At 42.9% G+C, this 17,745-nt stretch overlaps 3 protein-coding genes across 3 annotated transcripts in view; 1 reads left to right on the top strand and 2 right to left on the bottom strand.

The window, feature by feature from the left end:
* SLC12A6 (solute carrier family 12 member 6) overlaps positions 1–5,920 on the bottom strand; it is a 104,472-nt gene extending 98,552 nt beyond the window's left edge. Inside the window, 1 exon segment of the mRNA XM_006140547.3 lies at positions 5,617–5,920. Coding sequence (XP_006140609.1) covers positions 5,617–5,887 — 271 coding nt within the window. The 5' untranslated portion in view covers positions 5,888–5,920.
* Positions 5,921–13,447: 7,527 nt separating this feature from the next.
* On the bottom strand, positions 13,448–14,200 carry NOP10 (NOP10 ribonucleoprotein). The gene is made up of 2 exons (XM_006140544.2): positions 14,063–14,200; positions 13,448–13,831 (listed from the first exon to the last, which is right to left on the bottom strand). The coding sequence occupies exons 1-2, from the start codon at positions 14,114–14,116 to the stop codon at positions 13,691–13,693; spliced, it is 195 nt and encodes a 64-aa protein (XP_006140606.1). The 5' UTR covers positions 14,117–14,200; the 3' UTR covers positions 13,448–13,690.
* A 424-nt stretch (positions 14,201–14,624) lies between these two features.
* NUTM1 (NUT midline carcinoma family member 1) overlaps positions 14,625–17,745 on the top strand; it is a 17,095-nt gene continuing 13,974 nt past the window's right edge. Inside the window, exons 1-2 of the mRNA XM_006140543.2 lie at positions 14,625–14,750; positions 16,286–16,405. Coding sequence (XP_006140605.1) covers positions 16,390–16,405 — 16 coding nt within the window. The 5' untranslated portion in view covers positions 14,625–14,750; positions 16,286–16,389. The remainder of the gene's footprint in view (positions 14,751–16,285; positions 16,406–17,745) is intronic.

Genomic DNA, 17,745 nt, shown 5'->3' with positions numbered 1-17,745 from the left:
CAACTTTGAACTAAGGTTAACAGAAGTTTTAAAAACCAAAATAAGATGACCCAGCCAGTGGCATGGATTCCACAAGACTGACTGTAGGTTCGGGTCTCTGACCTGGCAACTTGAAAAATGCCAAGTACGTGTGTGCATGCCCAAAAAGCCAGAGAGGAGAACGGAGGAGTAGGGACTGCAGTATAGTCATCCTCATCTGCAGGGTGCTTTCTCACTTTCCCATCTATCTCTCGTGTCTCTCTGGTGAGTGTACACACACACTGCAAAATTAAAAAAACAAAAAGGCTAAAGTTATAATTAAGACGTAAACATACCTGTTACTTCCTAAGTAACTTAATAAAGCCTTTTTTCTATTTCTCAGCTTTTCAAATACAAAAGCTACAATTTTAGAAAGAAATAAAAGCTCCAGCCCTTACATTTTTTTCATTAAAGACATCCAAATGTAACTTCAAATTTTCATTTTGTGTAGCCTCTCAGACTCATTTATTCACATTACTGATTTGATTCTGAAATTTTGTTAACTGTAAGTTTCATCAACGATTTAACAATAGCTTAAAATTTTGCAAATGTAAAATACACCTGAGTATCACAAATGTTAAATTAGGACAAATGTATACCTTGGAACTGAGCAAAGATAGTAATATTTCCTATGAATTGAATAATGAACTTTTACAATTAAAGCGAGGTATTCTTGCCTGTGTACATATTGTATGATCTGTAGTTTTTAAATTTTTATTATTATTAGTTTACTTTTTTTTTTTTTTTTGCTATAGGGTACATATGCTCGCCAGATTGAGAGAGAGAAGTGAACAAGCAAGCTGTCAGGCCTGGGACTTGAACAGGTCAGCCATACGGCAGTCCAGCACCTTAATGACCATGCGGCCTGCTGGCTCTGATCTGCAGCTTTGTGTTTATATTTTCAAATGTAATTGCTGACAGGCTACAAATTACCTTAAAACACTAACCACAGGGGTTTTGTTTGTTTGTTTTTTAAACATTTATTTATTTTTCATGATTTTCAAGCTACTCAGTCTAGGGCTAGAACCATGTTCAGCCATCTGGGAATACAGTGCCTTAATCACAATACCACCTGCTGCTCTCCACAAGATTTTAATATAGAATACCTCCTTGTTTTTCCATTTATTTGTAAAACTTACAATACTTTATTAAAATCACACATTTTTAAAAAAATAATTATTTATTTAATTTTATTTATTCATCCATTTATTTTAATTTGACCAGAGAGAGACAGAGAAAGAGAGAGGGGAAGTGAGAAAGAAAGCAAGCCACCAGGTCCAGGACTTGAACTGTGATCGGCCATGTGGGAGTGTCCAGCGCCTTAACCACCAAGCTACCCGCTGGTCCCCATACATTGTTTTAACATTTACAAAATATCTAGTTTCTAAAATATATCTAATTTCCACACTCATTGCAAGGAAACACATATCACTAAAACTTTAAATGTATTCTCTTTTATTTGTTTTTGGGAGAGAGATTTTTGCTATAGGGTGTGTGCACTCACCAGAGAAAGAAGAATGGAGAGATGGCCATGCTGCAATCCCTTCTCTTCTATTCTCCTCTTGGGATTTTGGGCATATACAAACATGTACCTGGCATGAGTTTCAAGCCACCAAGTCTGGGACTGGAACAGCGGTCAGCCATGTGAGAGTCCAGAGACATAACTGCTATGCTACCTGCTGTCCCCAAATGCATATTATTCTGAGTCAACAAGCCCATCCAGTGTACCTGTGCAGACTGTGCACAAGCCTATCAGACCAAGAAGGCAAGGGAAGGGTTGCAAGGTGTGCTGAAATCTAGCTTGCCTTTCTCAAGCAAAGACATGAGAACTTAGAACCATGATGGTTCAGGCCATAAGAGGTATTTTTTTTTTTTTTTGAGAGATTTTCACTATAGGGCGCGTGTGCTCGCCAGACAGACAGAGAGAGACATTAGAGACAGAAAGCGAGAAATCACCCCCCAGGGGGGATGGTCACGCCGCAATCCCTTCTCCTCCATTCTCCTCTTGGGATCTTGGGCATGCACGCACACGCGCCTGGCGTGAGTTTTAAGCCACCGGGTCCGGGACGCGAACCACGGTCGACTACGTGGGAGTCCAGCGACATAGCCATTACGCTAACTGCTGGTTCCCAAGAGGTATTTTTTTAATAAGATATCTTTTATTGTTGTTATTTTACATTCAACCACTGTGTATCTTTAGGACATACAACATTAATTTTCCCAGCATGAATACACTGTATATCAGTCCAAAGATATTAGCATACACATTATCATCAAAGTGGTACCTTTTCAGAATTTGCATGAAGTTCTTGGTAGTTCAGAGCATTTATTAGGCACAAGAATCAAAAGTAGCAGCAGCCATGATCCAAAAGCTTATAGCATATTAATGTCCTCACGAGTTATTGCAAGTTGCCTTAAATATCAGCATTAAAAGCATTCTCCTTGGGCCAGCAGGTGGTGTGGTGGGTAAGGTTCTGGGTCCCACATGCTGACTTCCCACTTTAAGTGCCAGACTTGGCAGCTTGAAAAATACACTGGGCATGTGTGTGCATGCCCCAAATCCTGAGAAGAGACTAGAGGGGAAGGGACTGCAGTGTAGCCAAACCTGCTGGGAGATGATTCTCACTCTTCCTCTCACTATTTGTCTCTCTCTGGCAAGTACACCTGCTCTATGGCAAAAATCTAAACAAACAAAATTTTTCCTTATTCTAACAGCTTCAAAGTGAGAAAGCATGACTTTTATAAGGTTCCCAGGTCTCTATGATTGTCTTCTGTGTTTTGTTTCCTTCCATTCCAGGGTAGGTGATATAAAAATTCCAGACGAGAATCTGGAATCAAGACAAATGCCAATGAGAGGAAAAGAATGTGGGCTCTCGATGGAAGATTTAGTGAGGACATAGAAGAGACTACCAGAGATAAAAGACAAGCAATTGAGGTGATCACTGTAGCAATTGCTAATATTTAATCAAATATCTAGAGTATTCAAGGACAGACCTTTTTTTTTTTAAAGGTTTTCGCTATAGGGCGCGTGCGTTCGCCAGACAGAGAGAGACATAGAGACAGAAAGCGAGAAATCATCCCCCAGGGAGGATGGCCACGCCGCAATCTCTTCTCCTCCATTCTCCTCTCGGGATCTTGGGCACACACGCACACACGCCCGGCATGAGTTCTAAGCCACCGGATCCGGGACATGAACCGCAGTCGACTACGTGGGAGTCCAGCGACACAGCCATTACGCTAACTGCTGGTTCCCAAGGACAGACTTTATAAAGGAAAACTTCATGTGTCACTTATCTGTGTAATACAATGTGATTAAATGGCAGATGATAAGAAAAGAAACTCTAGGTGGGAAATCTCTTTATAAGAAGAAATGTGGGAGGCACAGGAATTGTGGTGAAAGGAGAATTCACCAATATGACAACCATAAAAGAATGTAGAAAGTATAAAAAATTTCACAGAATTTAAAATATTAAATTGGTGCTTTTGAAATACACGATGAATTTAAGAATACAGTCAATAGAAAAAGTAGTTATTTTCCCATACTAAATCCAGACCAGATATAAATGTTGATTAACATCAGGTTCTTGATTTTCTTGACAACAGCATCCTCTGAAGATCTATATCTAAATTTAATAAGGGTGACCACATATTATGAAGCAAAAGATGAAATAATTATAGTTTTAACTAGTTCCTTCTGATGGTAAGGGAAATATACCACAGGATGACAGTCATTATAAGAATTTTTAAAAAGAGAAAAAAGGAAAACAAAAAAATGAAAAGACAGGAAGAATGTAGGTCACGGGAAGGTAAGTAGGAAGCTAGTCCTCTGAGAAAAGGGCAAGTGCTCTCTTAATGGCTAGATTGTTCATTTCCCTTTCACTGGGTACCTGAGAGTATTTAAACAGTACAGAACTTGTTAGAGAGCCAAGCTTTAACTTCTGTACCCACAGAAACAACATAGAGTCCCCTAGTCATGTTCCTGGTTTTACCACTGTAGTGTAAAACTATACCACTCTAGACGATAAATGCTTTCAGGTGAGATAACAGCAACCTGGACAGGGATCCTGTTCTGCAAGTCTAATGCATTATTCAAATAAATCCACTTTTAAGGAGAGTCAAAATACAATTCCATAACACATAAGGCATAAGTCTAACAAAACCCGACTATGAGGTAACTAGTGACAATTACAACACTAAAAAAAAAAAAAAAGAAAGAAAAAAATCAACACTGGTATGGTCTTTACCTGTTTTTGTTTTTGTTTTTTAACCTAGTATTTTTACAGGCTAAACATAGTATGATGGCTATAAGCTAAAACTATAACTTAGAATTAATTTAAAGGAAGTTGAAATGAGAAAGTATGTTTGATTCCATTGTAATTTTAATACAGTGTACATAACATAGTGTAAATTTTTTGAAGTTCAAAACAGTTAAGTCTAGGAATCAACCTGTCATATCTCTGCAAAAGAAGAATTGATTAGTCAAGGATGAGTGCATTCAAAGACTATGAACTTTACAAATCTACCTTATATCCAGACACTAAAAACAAACAGAATTAAGGAACTAAAATCATTCTGGTTTCCTGAACCCTTAGGTTAGGAGGAACAATATTTCCTGACACCGGAAAATGATAAGTCAGCTTCACTTTCACAAGTCAGTAACAGAATCAATGTTTTTTGAACTTGGGTAAAATTTTATTTTTATCAGTCTTATTCTTAAGGAAAAGTATCACTATCAATAGAAATATCACATTACTTTAGAATATAGCATACAAATACATGTATAAAGCAGAATAGCTGTTCTCAAACATTTTTACTTCAGTCTGCAAAGTGTCATACCCTCCCCATTTTATCTCTGCTCTCTCTTTCATCTCCTCTTCCCATAAACAAAAAAATAAAATAAAAACAAAAAATCTTCCAAGCAAGCTGATGGACTGGTTTAGGAAGCTAAGGTCTGTAGTGGTCAGTATACAAAGACTCAATACTCAAGACATTCCATCTAAACCTCAAAGGGAAGAAATTTGAGAGTCAGGCCCTAAAAGCTTCTTCAGAACTCTTCCATCCAACAGAGTAACATGAGATCTATCCACCATCACCCACAGTGAGCTCAGCTACTTGAACTACTGTCTGTAAAAATATATATTTCAAACAAGAATTTTATGATAGCCAAAAACCTTTGGAGAAAAGCTACTAAGCTATGATCAATCACTAGCTTTAAAAGCAGATTGTAATCATTAAAACACTGAAGCCGGCTAAAGAACATCTATCCAACCACTAAATTCTACAAATCAGGATTCTCTGTGCTGAAGAACGACTACAGTCTTTGATAGTCACCCTTAACCAAAATATTTACTTATTTTGGCCATACAGAGATATAAATAAGGAAGTCAAAATATACAGTTCCTTCTTGCCATATACCTTCCCACAAACCAAATTACTACTGCGGAGACCCATTATGCTAACCATTACTCCACAGAGTTCCTAAGTATCTTACAAAGAGGTGCCTGGGTTTCTGATGATTATGGGAGATGATCTCCCAGTAGATCATCGTGGTAAATAAGCCAATAATGCAAGTATGCAGTCGTCTGTGTTTCTACTTACCCTCGGTAACATCCGGGGGGTTAGAAGTCCGGTCACTGGCTGGATCCAGAGCCACTGTTGCCAGTGAGGTGGTGGCCCCAGACATTTCACTCATGGGCTCACTACGGCTCGTTTCAGGCACACTTTCCCGGGAACTAAATCTTACTCGGGAACTAGATCGAGAGCTGAGGTCCGGGCTGGTGTCCGACAAACCTGGAATGTCATCGATCTTTGTTGGTGTCACCATGAACCGAACTGAAGCCATCTTGGTGGTGGTTTCTGGAGGATGCATTTTGCTTTTCCTTTTTCAGGACAAAGAAAACGGGAAAACCTTCCTCTTATGCCAACTACTTTTGACTGAAAAAATAGAAACTTAAAATAAACAAACAAAAAAAACCCTTCAAATAACTTGATTCACATCACACAAAAGGCCCCAAATAAGAATCCTTCTACTCACAATTGAGGCCGACTGTCCTTAGAAGGTGCACTACCAATTGCTGAAAAATATTTCCTAAGAAAATATTTTAAAAGACAAAACGATGCCAATCTTGTGTAACTTGGTTCTCCCCGACTGAAAACTACCTAGGTCTCTCCCCTGGTCCAGCACTGAGGACTCAGTGCCATGTCTCAGAGCAGCAAGTGAAGTCTGGCTCCCCTCCACCCCCAGGTTCCTGTGGAGGAGGCAGTCTTTTTTTTCCCTGGTGAGCACCCCACGGTTCTAGTTGAGTAAAGTACGTGCAGGCCCACTCTTATCAGGCAAATACAGCGTGGATCAGATTGCAAAAAGGTGTACACCCGGCCACCTGTTGTGTATCAGGTGAATACCCCGCAGGTCTGGCTGGGAGGAGGTGTGTGAAGAGCCACCCGATGTTTCGGAGGTCGACAATCCACTTGGGTCTGGTGGGAGAGGTGCGCATGCATAACGGGAAAAATAACCCACACTACTGGATGGAGGAGAATGGGAAGGGTGAGCAGAGGACGCAGGGCACAGCGAATTCCTGCCTCAGAGAGGTCTGCGGGGGTGGCGCGCCTTCTCTTCTCCCAGCAGAAAAGTCCCTGGGATCTGGGAAGAGGTGGCTAGCGGATCAGAACACCTCGGAACGTAGCTCAGGGTCGTGGCAGCTCGTTGCTAGTCCATTGAGCCCACCGCTTGCTGGGTTTCTCCTGCGCGTGACAGGACAGGCCACCCCTTTGCGGGAGATGCTCTCAGTCGGCCCAGGCCCTGGCGCAGGTCAGCCCCTCGCTGTTCTTCCTTCGGGTCCAGCAGAAGAGGAAACCGCCACGCAGGCTGGCCCTGACTGGGCAAGACCGGGCTGCGGGGACGAGGGGCGGAGGAGGTCGCAGGTGCGGGATCCCGGCGCCAGCTGATGCGGATGCGCGCCGCCGTCTGATCGGGTTGCGCGCGCAGCTGTTGTTTCCTAGCCGGTAACTGTTTCGGAGCCGCGGCCGGTGGAGGAGGGCTCGGGCTGCCAGGGAGGGCGCCCCCTCCCCGGCCGGACGAATGAGCAGCGGTTACGTGACCTCGCTGGCCCCCGCCCCCCGGGGCCCGACGGGCAGCACCCGCGCCGCCGCAGCCCCTTTCTGCCCTCCCGGCTCGTTCCTCATTCGAGGTTCAACCGTCCGAAGAGGAGCAGTTAGAGGGCGGCACCGTCCCGCGGGCACCCCCTAGCCCCGCCCAGCCTCTGCAGCCCGCGGCGACCGAGTGCTGTGCGCCTGCGCTCGCTGGGCCCGGCGACGAGGGGCGCCATGGGAATTGTAGTCCAGTGCAGGGCCTGAGCGCCACGCCGCCGAGGAAAGCGCTCCTGTCCGTGGGACTGTGCTACACAAACTCGCTCTGGGCGCATCTTGCCGAGCAGCGGCGCCCAATACTTTCAGGACCTCAAGAGCCATCTCTGATAAGAGCGTCTCTGAAAGCATCATTCATTATTTCGTTAAAAATCACGAGCCTCCCAATACTCTAAATATGACCCTCGTTCTAATTATGTAGAGAGCTATTCCAAAGCGTTGTGTCCTCAAACGAATACACTTTTGCTACATCTTTTGTCTTGTTCCTGTCCCTTAAAAAAAATGCTATGCCCACTTTGTTGTCAGACCAGTAGTTACACTAAGGAAAATATCTTTAATTTAGATCTAGAGAAGACGCCGAGGTTTTCTCTTGATCCTATTCTGGTTTCCCAACATTTTCTGTCACCTGACTATTTTTGTTTATTTAATGCATAAACAGAAGTATTCTGTACATTTTGGCTCTTCAATGTTTTATTTGAAAAGCTATTTCTAATAGCTTGGGTCAAGACATCTAAATTTAACGATCTGGATGCAGAAACTAGCCTTTAGCTTTGCCTGGGTCCTTGCTCTTCCAGAAGGAAATGTTTAAGCATCATCCTATCTACAGATCAGAACTGTGCTTGAGACCTCAGCCAGAAAATTCTGTCTGATCAAATGACAAAGTCCAAAGTTCTGTTATAAAGATTCTGATAACAAAACAGAAAAATTCCTATTTAAAATGTAAACCTTCTTGGGTCAATAGCACTGTGGTAAAGCAGCATGTGGGGATCCAGATCCCAAATGGCCAACTACTCTTCTAATCCTGGCCCTAGCAGCTTGAAAACCACATTGGGTGTGTGTGCATACCCAAATCCTGAGAGGATGGGGAGACAAAGGAGAAGGACCTGCAGTAGACCACACCTTATTTGGCGGTACTTTCTCCCTATCCGTCTCTCACTGGCAAGCATACATGCCCTCTGGTAAAATAAGAAATTAATTTTGGAGCCAGCAGGTGGTGTGGTGCTTGAGGTGCTGGACTCTTACATGGTCATTTGTGGTTTGAGTCCCAGACCTGGAGGTTTGCTTTCTCACTTTCTCTCTCTCTGGTGAGCACATATTAAAAAGGAATAATAATACATTTTTAAAAATTCAATTAAAAATAGGGTCAGCTGGTGACATAGTGGTTAGTTAGGTGGCTACATCCCACATGGCCGACAGCAGTTCAAATCCCAAACCTGGTGACTTGAAACTCATGCTGGGCATGTGTGTTTGTGTGCCCAAAATCCCTGAGAAGAGATTGGAGAAGGGATTGTAATATGGCCATCACCCTGGGGGTATATGTGATTTCTTGCTTTCTGTCTGTCTCTCTGGCAAGCACGTCCTCTATAGCAAAAAAAAAAAAAAAAAAAAGCCCTCTAAAATAGTAATAATAAAATTAACCAGGTGTGTTATCTACTAGAAACAGAATCAGGAAGAATTTACTCACCAGTTTTCATCCCTAAATTGTTCAAGAGTAGTACCATTCTGTGTTTACTCCTGTCATTTCCACGTTTGGTAAGCATCGGAAACACTGACTGGGAGGCACGCAGGTGGTGTGGTGGTTAAAGGACACGCGCCTGGTGTGAGTTTAAGCCACAGGGTCCGGGACTCGAACTGTGGTCAACTACATGAGAATCCAGTGATATAGCCATTACACCAACTGCTGGTTCCTAACTTTACTTATTTTTAGTTTGGTCAGACAGGGACAGAGACACACACAGAGAGAGAAAGAGAGAGAGGGAGAAAGTGAGCAAGCAAGCCGCCAGGTCCAAGACTCAAATCATAGTTGGCTATGTGGGAGTCCAGCATCCTTAACCACGACACCACCTGCTGGCTCCAATGAAATTTATTCTTAAAAAAATAATAATCTCAACAGGATGGAAAAATGGAGAACTGTGGCATGACCATGCCTCTACTGGGAAGAAGTGTACTTTTTCTCTCTGTCTCTGAAAAGTGCTTATTATTGACAAACCTTAAAAAGCCTGTAATTCAGTCAGGCTCACAGCTTTCTTCCTTGAAGAAACAAGAAATTCATCTCTCTGAGGGCTCAGTTTTTTCTTCAGGCAGGCCATTCATTCAAACTTCACTGACTTCCCTTCATAAACAAAGGCTGGATTTTTACAAAACCCAACTTTTTTTTCTTACCACAGTGATTTTGCATTTACTTATATATACAAAAAGCCTGTAATTCAGTCAGGCTCACAGCTTTCTTCCTTGAAGAAACAAGAAATTCATCTCTCTGAGGGCTCAGTTTTTTCTTCAGGCAGGCCATTCATTCAAACTTCACTGACTTCCCTTCATAAACAAAGGCTGGATTTTTACAAAACCCAACTTTTTTTTCTTACCACAGTGATTTTGCATTTACTTATATATACTACCTAACTCCAGTAAACTGTACTCAAGACTATCCTTTCTCAAAGCATTAATCAAGCTCTATAAATGCATTCTCAGATATTAATACTCAGAGATCTTGGGACCAGCAGGTGGCATGGTGGTTAAGGGACTGGACTTGGCCCACATGGCCAACTATGGCTTTTAAAAAAACTCCTACGATGTGTGTGTGTGTGTGTGTGTGTGTGTGCCCCCAAATCCCAAGAGAATGGAGGTGAAGGAACTGTGGCATGGCCATCCTCCCTGGGAGGTTTCTCACTTCCTCTCCCTGTCTCTCACTCTCTCTGGTGAGTGCATGAACCCTATGGCAAAAAAAATCTTTTGAAAAACAACTCCGGGATCTCTTAAGGAAAAAGTCCTTGCAAGTGTATTTGTGCCATTTTGTCATTTCTGCTCTTGGTTGATTAGTAATACTTCCAGGTTAACATCTTTTCATTTCAGTCCTGAGAGGACTGAAACACAGCAAAGTTTTTTTTTTCCTTTTCTTTTCGAAAGATACAGACAGAATTGCAGTCAATATGGAAAAAAGAAACTGGCAGAATTCATTTACTCACGCTGGTGCTTAAGAAACATCAACAGAAAATTCTTCTAGTCATTTGCAGAATTTTTAACATTTCTTCCCTCATTATCCCTTTAATAGGATAAAAGAATTCTTCACAATCCCTGGGATCACCAGATGCCATAATGGTTATTACGTCACTGGACTCCCACTCTGTCAACTGCAGTTCGAGTGGACTCCAGCGCAGGCAACTGAGGTTCAAGTCCTAGACTGGGCAGCTTAACCTCATCAGGCACGCGCGCATATGTGTGTGTGTCCCCAAAATCCCAAAAAGGGAACAGAGAAGGGATTACAGTGTGTCCATCCCCCCGGGAGGTGATTTCTTGCTGTCTGTCTCTTTGGTGAGTGCATAGACCCTGTAGCAAAAAAAAGAAAAAAAGAAAAAGAAATCCCCCAGATCCTGGAGCCAGCAGGTGGGCACGGAGGTTAAGGCACTGGATTCTCTTTAGTCCTAAAACTAGTGGTTTGAAAATCACACTAGAGGGAACCAGAAGTTAGCGTAATGGCTATGTCGCTGGACTCCCACATAGTCGACCACGGTTCGCGTCCCAGACCCAGTGGCTTAAAAAACTCACACTGGGCGCATGTGTGTGTGATCCCAAGATCTCGAGAGGAGAATAGAGAAGGGATTGTGGTGTGGCCATCCCCCCTGGGGGGTGATTTCTTGCTTTCTGTCTCTCTGTCTCTTTGTCTGGCGAGCGCACGCGCCCTATAGCGAAAACCTCTCCCCCCCAAAAAAAGAAAGAAAATCACACTAGATGCATGCATGTGCATGCCCCAAATCCCAGGAGAATTGATAAGGGTTTTTGGCATGGCCACACCCCTATGGGATAATTTCTCACTTTCCCTCTCTCTGGCGAGCACAGGAGCCCTATAGCAAAAGTCTAAAAAATAAAATCCCTCAAATCTAAGGATCCTGTAAATAGGATAAAATATAAAACTGTTTTGCAAGAGAGAAGTATCTCATTTCTCCATTCCCATTAATTTGTCTATTTGAAAATCATGTTTTCTGTTAACTATCACTGGGTCCAGACAGTTTTATTTTTCCTTAGTAGTCAATAACTATCCTGAACTATTTATCTGGGATAGTGAGATAGCAGGGTCCCAGAGAAACATATATACCCCTTTCCAAGGTCGGTATTTATAAATCACATTTGTACTGATTTAATTCTGAGCCTGGAGCCTAGACTGTTAATGTAATAGAAAAAAAAAAGATGGCAGAATAACAATAGTCACCACAAACCAATAGTAAAATCAGTGAAACTAAGCAAATATATCCAAATCCAATGTCAAAAGTCATGAATCAGATGATTGGAAAACAATGGATTGGCTTTCCAAGCAGCAGCAGCAGCAAGCTAGATTTTCTTGAATATTTATACTTATTTTATCTCACTACCCTTCTAAGATGAAGTAATTGGATTAGAAATCATTTATGGCTAGCCCCATGAAAGATTAAGTCCTGGGACCAGCAGATGGTGTAATGGTTACTTTGCTGGACTCCCACATAGTTAACCACGGTTTGGGATCCAAACCCAACAGTTTAAAAACTCATGGCGGTGGGGACCAGCAGGTGGTGTGGCGGTTACATAGTCCCACATGGCCAACTACAGTTCAAGTCCCAGACCTGATGGCTTGCTTTCTCACTTTCCCTGTGTGTGTGTGTGTGTGTGTGTGTGTGTGTGGTGTGTGTCTGGTCAAATTAAAATAAATGAATGAATGTTAAAATTAAGTAAGTAATTATTTAAAAAAAATAAACTCACCACACCTAAAATCCCAGGACAGGAATTAGAGGAGAAAGGATTACAGTGTGGCCATCCCCCTGGGGGATTATTTCTCATTTTCTGTTTCTTTCTCTCTGGTGAGTGCATGTATCTATAACAAAAATCTCTCTTAAGAAAAAAAAAAAAGATCAAATCCTAAGAAACTTCTCCCAGCTTTTCTCTCTCTCTCTCTTTTTTTTTTTTTTGGTTTGCTACAGGGTGCATGTGCTCTCTGGAGTTGGAGGTTGGGGGAGGTGAGAAAGCCCACACCAGAGGGGGGCCCATACCGCCATACCACAATCTCTTCTCCATTCTCCTCAGGATTTTTGGCATACATGCACACATACCCAGCCTGTTTTTCAAGCCACAGGGTCAAGGACTAGTCATGTGGAATCAAGCTGTTCCAGTCACCACACCACCAGCTGGCCCACTCCCAGTTTTTTGGGGTTTTTTTTGGCTTTTTAAAAAAAATTAATTATTTTTATTAATTTTAAAAAATTTTGCTATAGGACACATGCACTCACCAGAGAGAAACAGAAGGCGAGAAAGCAAGCCACCAGGTCTAAGATTTGAACTGCAGTCAGTGTGTGGGAGTCCAGTACCTTAACCACCATGCCACCTGCTGCCGCCCCACTTTTTGCTTTTTTAAGTCCTTACAATAGTCTGAAAAACAACAAAAATTCCTGCTTGAATCTCTCATACCTAATCATCTAAATTCAGATCTTAGAGTTCCACACACTAGCTATCAAAGAGAATATAAAGTTAGGTGTAAGACAATTCCACAAATGAGAGAACTACTAAGTCTGGAGACATATCCAGAGAGTCGGTAAATAAGCATAAAGGCAATCCTATTTACAAGTTAGACAAACATGATAGATTACGACCCACTACTAATTCCTATCAATTTTAGAATTGGAAAAGGATTTCAAAATTAGGAGAAAAAGTAACTTTATCAGTTATACAGAGGGGACAATACTGGTTTCCTGATTTCCAATTTACTGCCTTCACTCCAAAACACGGTTATTACTTCTTAGAGCAATTCTTCCACTTTCAGTCAAAATGTTCATTTCAAGCGGCTAGAAATTACTTATGTGACCACAGGGTTATTTTTCAGTAAATGTTGACAGTTGTGGAACAGTCTTTCTCAACCTTTCTCACCCTCCTGCCCCAAAACCGTATCACAAACAGCACATCACTACTCCACTACAGCAGTGACTGAAGTTTTCCTTCCAGTGGTCTTGCTGCAACTCCCTGGGACACAATCTCCCTACTACCCTGCCCTCGATTTGCCGGCTTTTATTTTTTTTTAATTACCAACACACGAAATCAGAGCTATTTCAAATAACTGTATCTTTAATAAACTGACAGTAATTCAAAATGAAAAAAAAAAAAAAGAATTAAGCTTGTTCCCTTATGGGGGATGTCCCACGATTGTCTCACACAAACATGATCAAAGGAGGTAGAGACTGGGTTTCAAAGAGCCCAAGTGGTAAGGCTTCCCGGCTCAGAGATCGAGGAACTTGGCTAGGGAGTCTCCGAGGGTAGCAGGCGGCAGAAGAGACATGGAACATCAGGGAGACCCTCAGAGCACAGGCCGTGGTTGCTGGGTCATGAGCACCTTGAAGCGTTTCTTGATGGTGATTCTGTGTCGTGAATACTTGTCGTCTGGGGAGAACCGGGCAGGATGAGCTGAGCAAGTCTGCTGTCCCATTGGGTCAAATTTCTGCTCAAGGAAGAGAACATGATCTCAGTACAGGAGTGGGGGGACGCGGAGAGGGCCACGAGAAAAAGCGCAAACATGAAACCGGAGACGCAACGGTCAGATCAACGAGCCGTGCCTGGACTTTCGGGTTCCCCGCACCCATCCATCTAGGCAGCTCGGTGGACGGTCTCAACGGCTCCTGCCACCTACATTTCCCACCAGGCCCACCTACAACTTGTTTCCTCTCCTCACCTTCAACGTATAGACGCGATCTCCGTGCTCGTTGAGGTAATACTGGAGAAACATGACGACCACACAACGCCCAAAGGTTCCAGCGCCTTCCGCGGATCAGTCTATCTGATCTCTTCACGTGTTTGTCAGTTCCTTCCTGTATAGCCGGAAGCCTGTCTCAAGGCATGCCGGGAAATGTAGTCCATTTTTGCCTCATCTTCATCTGGGGTGCCAGAAGGGGGCGCGCTAGTGCAGGACTTGGCCTAGGGCTTCCAGTTGTAACCCTGCAGGCATTCTGAGACACGCGGAGTGTGCCCACAGTGTGCCCGGAGTTAGAGGCGTTAGAGGGGGGTAGGCATGGATGTGGACTAAACACTTATGTTTACAATTTTGTCTTTCTCTCGAGTTGCACACCTACTTTCGGAGGCAATGGATATCTAGTGCCTGGAGAAACGAAGGCTCAAGGATTTAGAGCCCCTGAACCGTAGGGGCGAAAAAAGAATAATTTCTTTCCTCCCCTCTTTTACATCCGGTTCTCCCGCCCTGTTTCAAAGTATAGGCGGTAAAGAGTGCATGATGGGTATTCGATATTCTGTAAAGCGAGGAGAGCGTAAAGTTATTCTATGAAACTGATGAAGTATGTTTTAGTGGTCGGACCGAGATTCAAACTCAGGTCTCTACAGTAAATTCATCGTTCTTTCTTATAGTGGTGAGTAGTTAAAATAGCATAATACGGTGCATCTTCTGGAAGTATTTCGAATTTTTTAAAGAACTTAGAATGTCTCCTTTTAAGACTCTACTTTAAAGAAAGGAAAATTAGAGCCAAGATAACATTACAAAGATGATCATTACAGCAGTCTTTATAATGCCAGGAACGTTGGAACATATATTAATTTTGTAACCAGAAAAATCTGATTCCTTTTTTTAAAAATAGTTTGTATTTGTTTATTGTTGTATAAATTATTTCTGCAAGAACTGACAAAAAATAGATGACATTGGTCTTCCCTAAGATACAGAACTTGGTTACAGAGAAGAGGGTGGGAGGAAGATTTGTTTCTGTATACTCTGTTTTGCAGTTTGACTTTGGAACCATGCTAAAGTATTATATTTTTAAAAAATAAAAAGAGGGGCCAGCAGATGGCGTAATGGTTATGTAGTTGGACTCCCACGTAGTTAACCGCGGTTCAAGTCCTGGCGACTTAAAATTTATGGGTGCGCTTATGCATGAGCTCACACAATCCCCAGAGGAGAATAGAAGAGAAAGGACTGTGGTGAAATCACCCCCTGAGGGTGATTTCTCACTTTTTGTCTATCTGGCGATTGCACATGCCCTGTAGCAAAAATCTGTCTCAAAAAAAAAAAAAAAAAAAAAGTCAGCAAACAAACAAGAAAGGGCAACAAAAAGAAAAACCTTTTGATCCTGAAATTTTAAGGTGCATAGAAGTTTTTGACTTAGTGCAGTTTTTCTCCAAAGGATAAGGCTGTGACTTCTATAGACTGCAGAGTTTATAGGACTGGATGTTTGGAAACTGCTGGATAACTTTCCAAGGAAGTGATAAACAACAGTTGTACACCCTAGGTTGTATGAGACCATTTTAATTTCAAACACTGGTTCCCTTGATCTTTTTTATTTATTTTTTAAAGGTTTTTGCTGTAGGGTGCACCCCCTGGAGAGATGGCCACAATTTACTCCCTTTTCCTCCATTCTTTTTATGGAATTTTGGGCACGTATGCACCTGATGTGTTTTCAAGCCACAGTCAGGGACTCCCAACTGTGGTCGGCCATATGGGAATCCAGCACCTTAACCACCATGCCACCTGCTGGCCCTCCTTGATCTCTAAGAAAACAGGCTTTGTGCTCTGAATGGCTCAGGAAATACAGCCATCTTGTAATTAAGTTAAGGCTTGTTTACCATCAACCTGCTAATAATAAGTGGAATCAGATTGGATGGGATCAAAGGGTGCAAAACTAAATATGTTGGTGAAGAACTTAGTACAGGGAACCCAAAGGTAAAACTGGGCATCTGAGAAAAAATGTACTTATTGTCCTTAAGAGGTACACATCAGTTATGCTGCCAAAGTCTGGTTTGGAGGGAGTTCCTGGTTATTGCCTACTTACTAGAACCCTTCCTAGAATTCCTCCCCACCCCCATCCCACACTCCTTCTCCCCTCCCCCGTGGCAGAATGTCTGAGTCCTAGGTTCTAGTTCTGTTTTGATCTAATCTTTACTCTCCCTTCATTAGATCCCTGTGTCTCTACTGGAGCCAGGTTCCTCTGTGGGTCCCAGATCTCACTGTCCCTTCTGGAGGCTTCCAGACAGCCACTGTTAGTGCCCAACCCTGAGAGAATGGCTTCAGATGGAGGTAAGTGTGTAGGTGGCGGGAAGGGTCCCCTGCCACCTGTTTATATCCTTGAGGAATCAGCTTTGGTACTTCACTTGGGACAGACTCTTTGAGCTGACTGTAAAGGGATCTGAGACACTCGTCCCCACCAAAGGCATCGCACTTGGGAAGGTTGGAGAGAGACTGTAGTTTTAAAACTAGAGGATGGAGAAGGAAGAGAGCCTCCTTGGAGGCAGATCGAGGCACCGTAAAGGAATACGCTGAGAATAGAAAATGGGTGGCAGTTAGCAACTTGATTCTGTGTGTGTGTAAGAAGGTGTGGTGCAGAGACGTATGTCGTATGGGTGGCACAGAGAGGGTTCAAAGAGAAGAACCGTGTCGTCTTTAGGCAACTGGAGTTTGCTCTAGGATTGTTCCCTGAGAGAATTGAGCTGGGGCTGCTCTTGATATTATGAGGGAAAGTGAGCCTAGGGGAAGGGATTTAAGTGGGTAGGGCAAGGTGAGGGTGGGAGACAGCCCTAGCCAGAAAACTGTTTGGTAGGGTTATCTGTTGTAGAGAAATATCCTCCTGAAAATTAGGCTGGGGGGTACCATAACTGCTTCTGCACAGAAACTTAAGGCTCTTTCCAGTTCCAGAGGTACATTCTCTTTGAGTTTAGGGAGCACTTTTTCTCTTATTTATCAGGGCCAGGGGAGGTGGGTCAGCTTAGAGAGATGAGAGCTGGACCTTCCCTGGTGTGCTTTCAGTTTTTCTACCTTTTGTGGTGCTCAGGCCTTCAGACCCAATTCCTTGTATTCTCCCTTTCTGGTGTACTCCTGCCCTCTGCCCTCTGGTCGAGATGAGTTTGAATCTGAGTTGGCTCACACTCTATGTCTTCTCATGGTTGGATAGTAAAAGCGGAGTGTTGTTAGTTTGCCAATGGAATATTCTTTTTAAAAAAAATATTTTTGTATTTATTTATTTATTTTTGAGACAGATTTTTGCTATAGGGAGCATGCATTTGCCTGAGAGACAGAAACAGAAAGCAAGAAATCACCCCTCAAGGGGGATGGCCACGCCACAATCCCTTCTCCTCTATCTCCTTTAAGGATTTTTGTCATGCATGCATGTGTGCCTAGCCTGATTTTTAAGGCACCAGGTTCAGGACTCGAACCAAGTGTGACTGGGAGTCCAGTGATGTAACCATTATGCCATCTGCTGGCCCCGGAATATTCTTTATAAGGGGAAGGAGAGGACATGAAATGAGGCAGATTATGTTCTATTACTATGACAAGTTCTGGGAGTGAGTCCTGATTGGTGAAGTGCATGTCAGTGCCCTTGTCTTTGGTCTCCCTGCCTAGAAGCCCACGTCGCTCCTCTT

This window comes from Tupaia chinensis, unplaced genomic scaffold, assembly GCF_000334495.1.
Source record: "Tupaia chinensis unplaced genomic scaffold, TupChi_1.0 Scaffold000037_21, whole genome shotgun sequence".
Classification (NCBI taxonomy): Eukaryota; Metazoa; Chordata; class Mammalia; order Scandentia; family Tupaiidae; genus Tupaia; species Tupaia belangeri.
The sequence above is the reverse complement of the archived record's forward strand: the minus strand, read 5'-3'. Positions and strand labels throughout refer to the sequence as shown.

Excerpts from the sequence above, each read along its gene's own strand:
- NOP10 (XM_006140544.2), bottom strand. The coding sequence starts at position 14,116 with ATGTTTCTCCAGTATTACCTCAACGAGCACGGAGATCGCGTCTATACG. Across the intron at positions 13,832-14,062 it reads ATCGCGTCTATACGTTGAAG|AAATTTGACCCAATGGGACA; the intron begins GTGAGGAGAGGA and ends TTCCTTGAGCAG.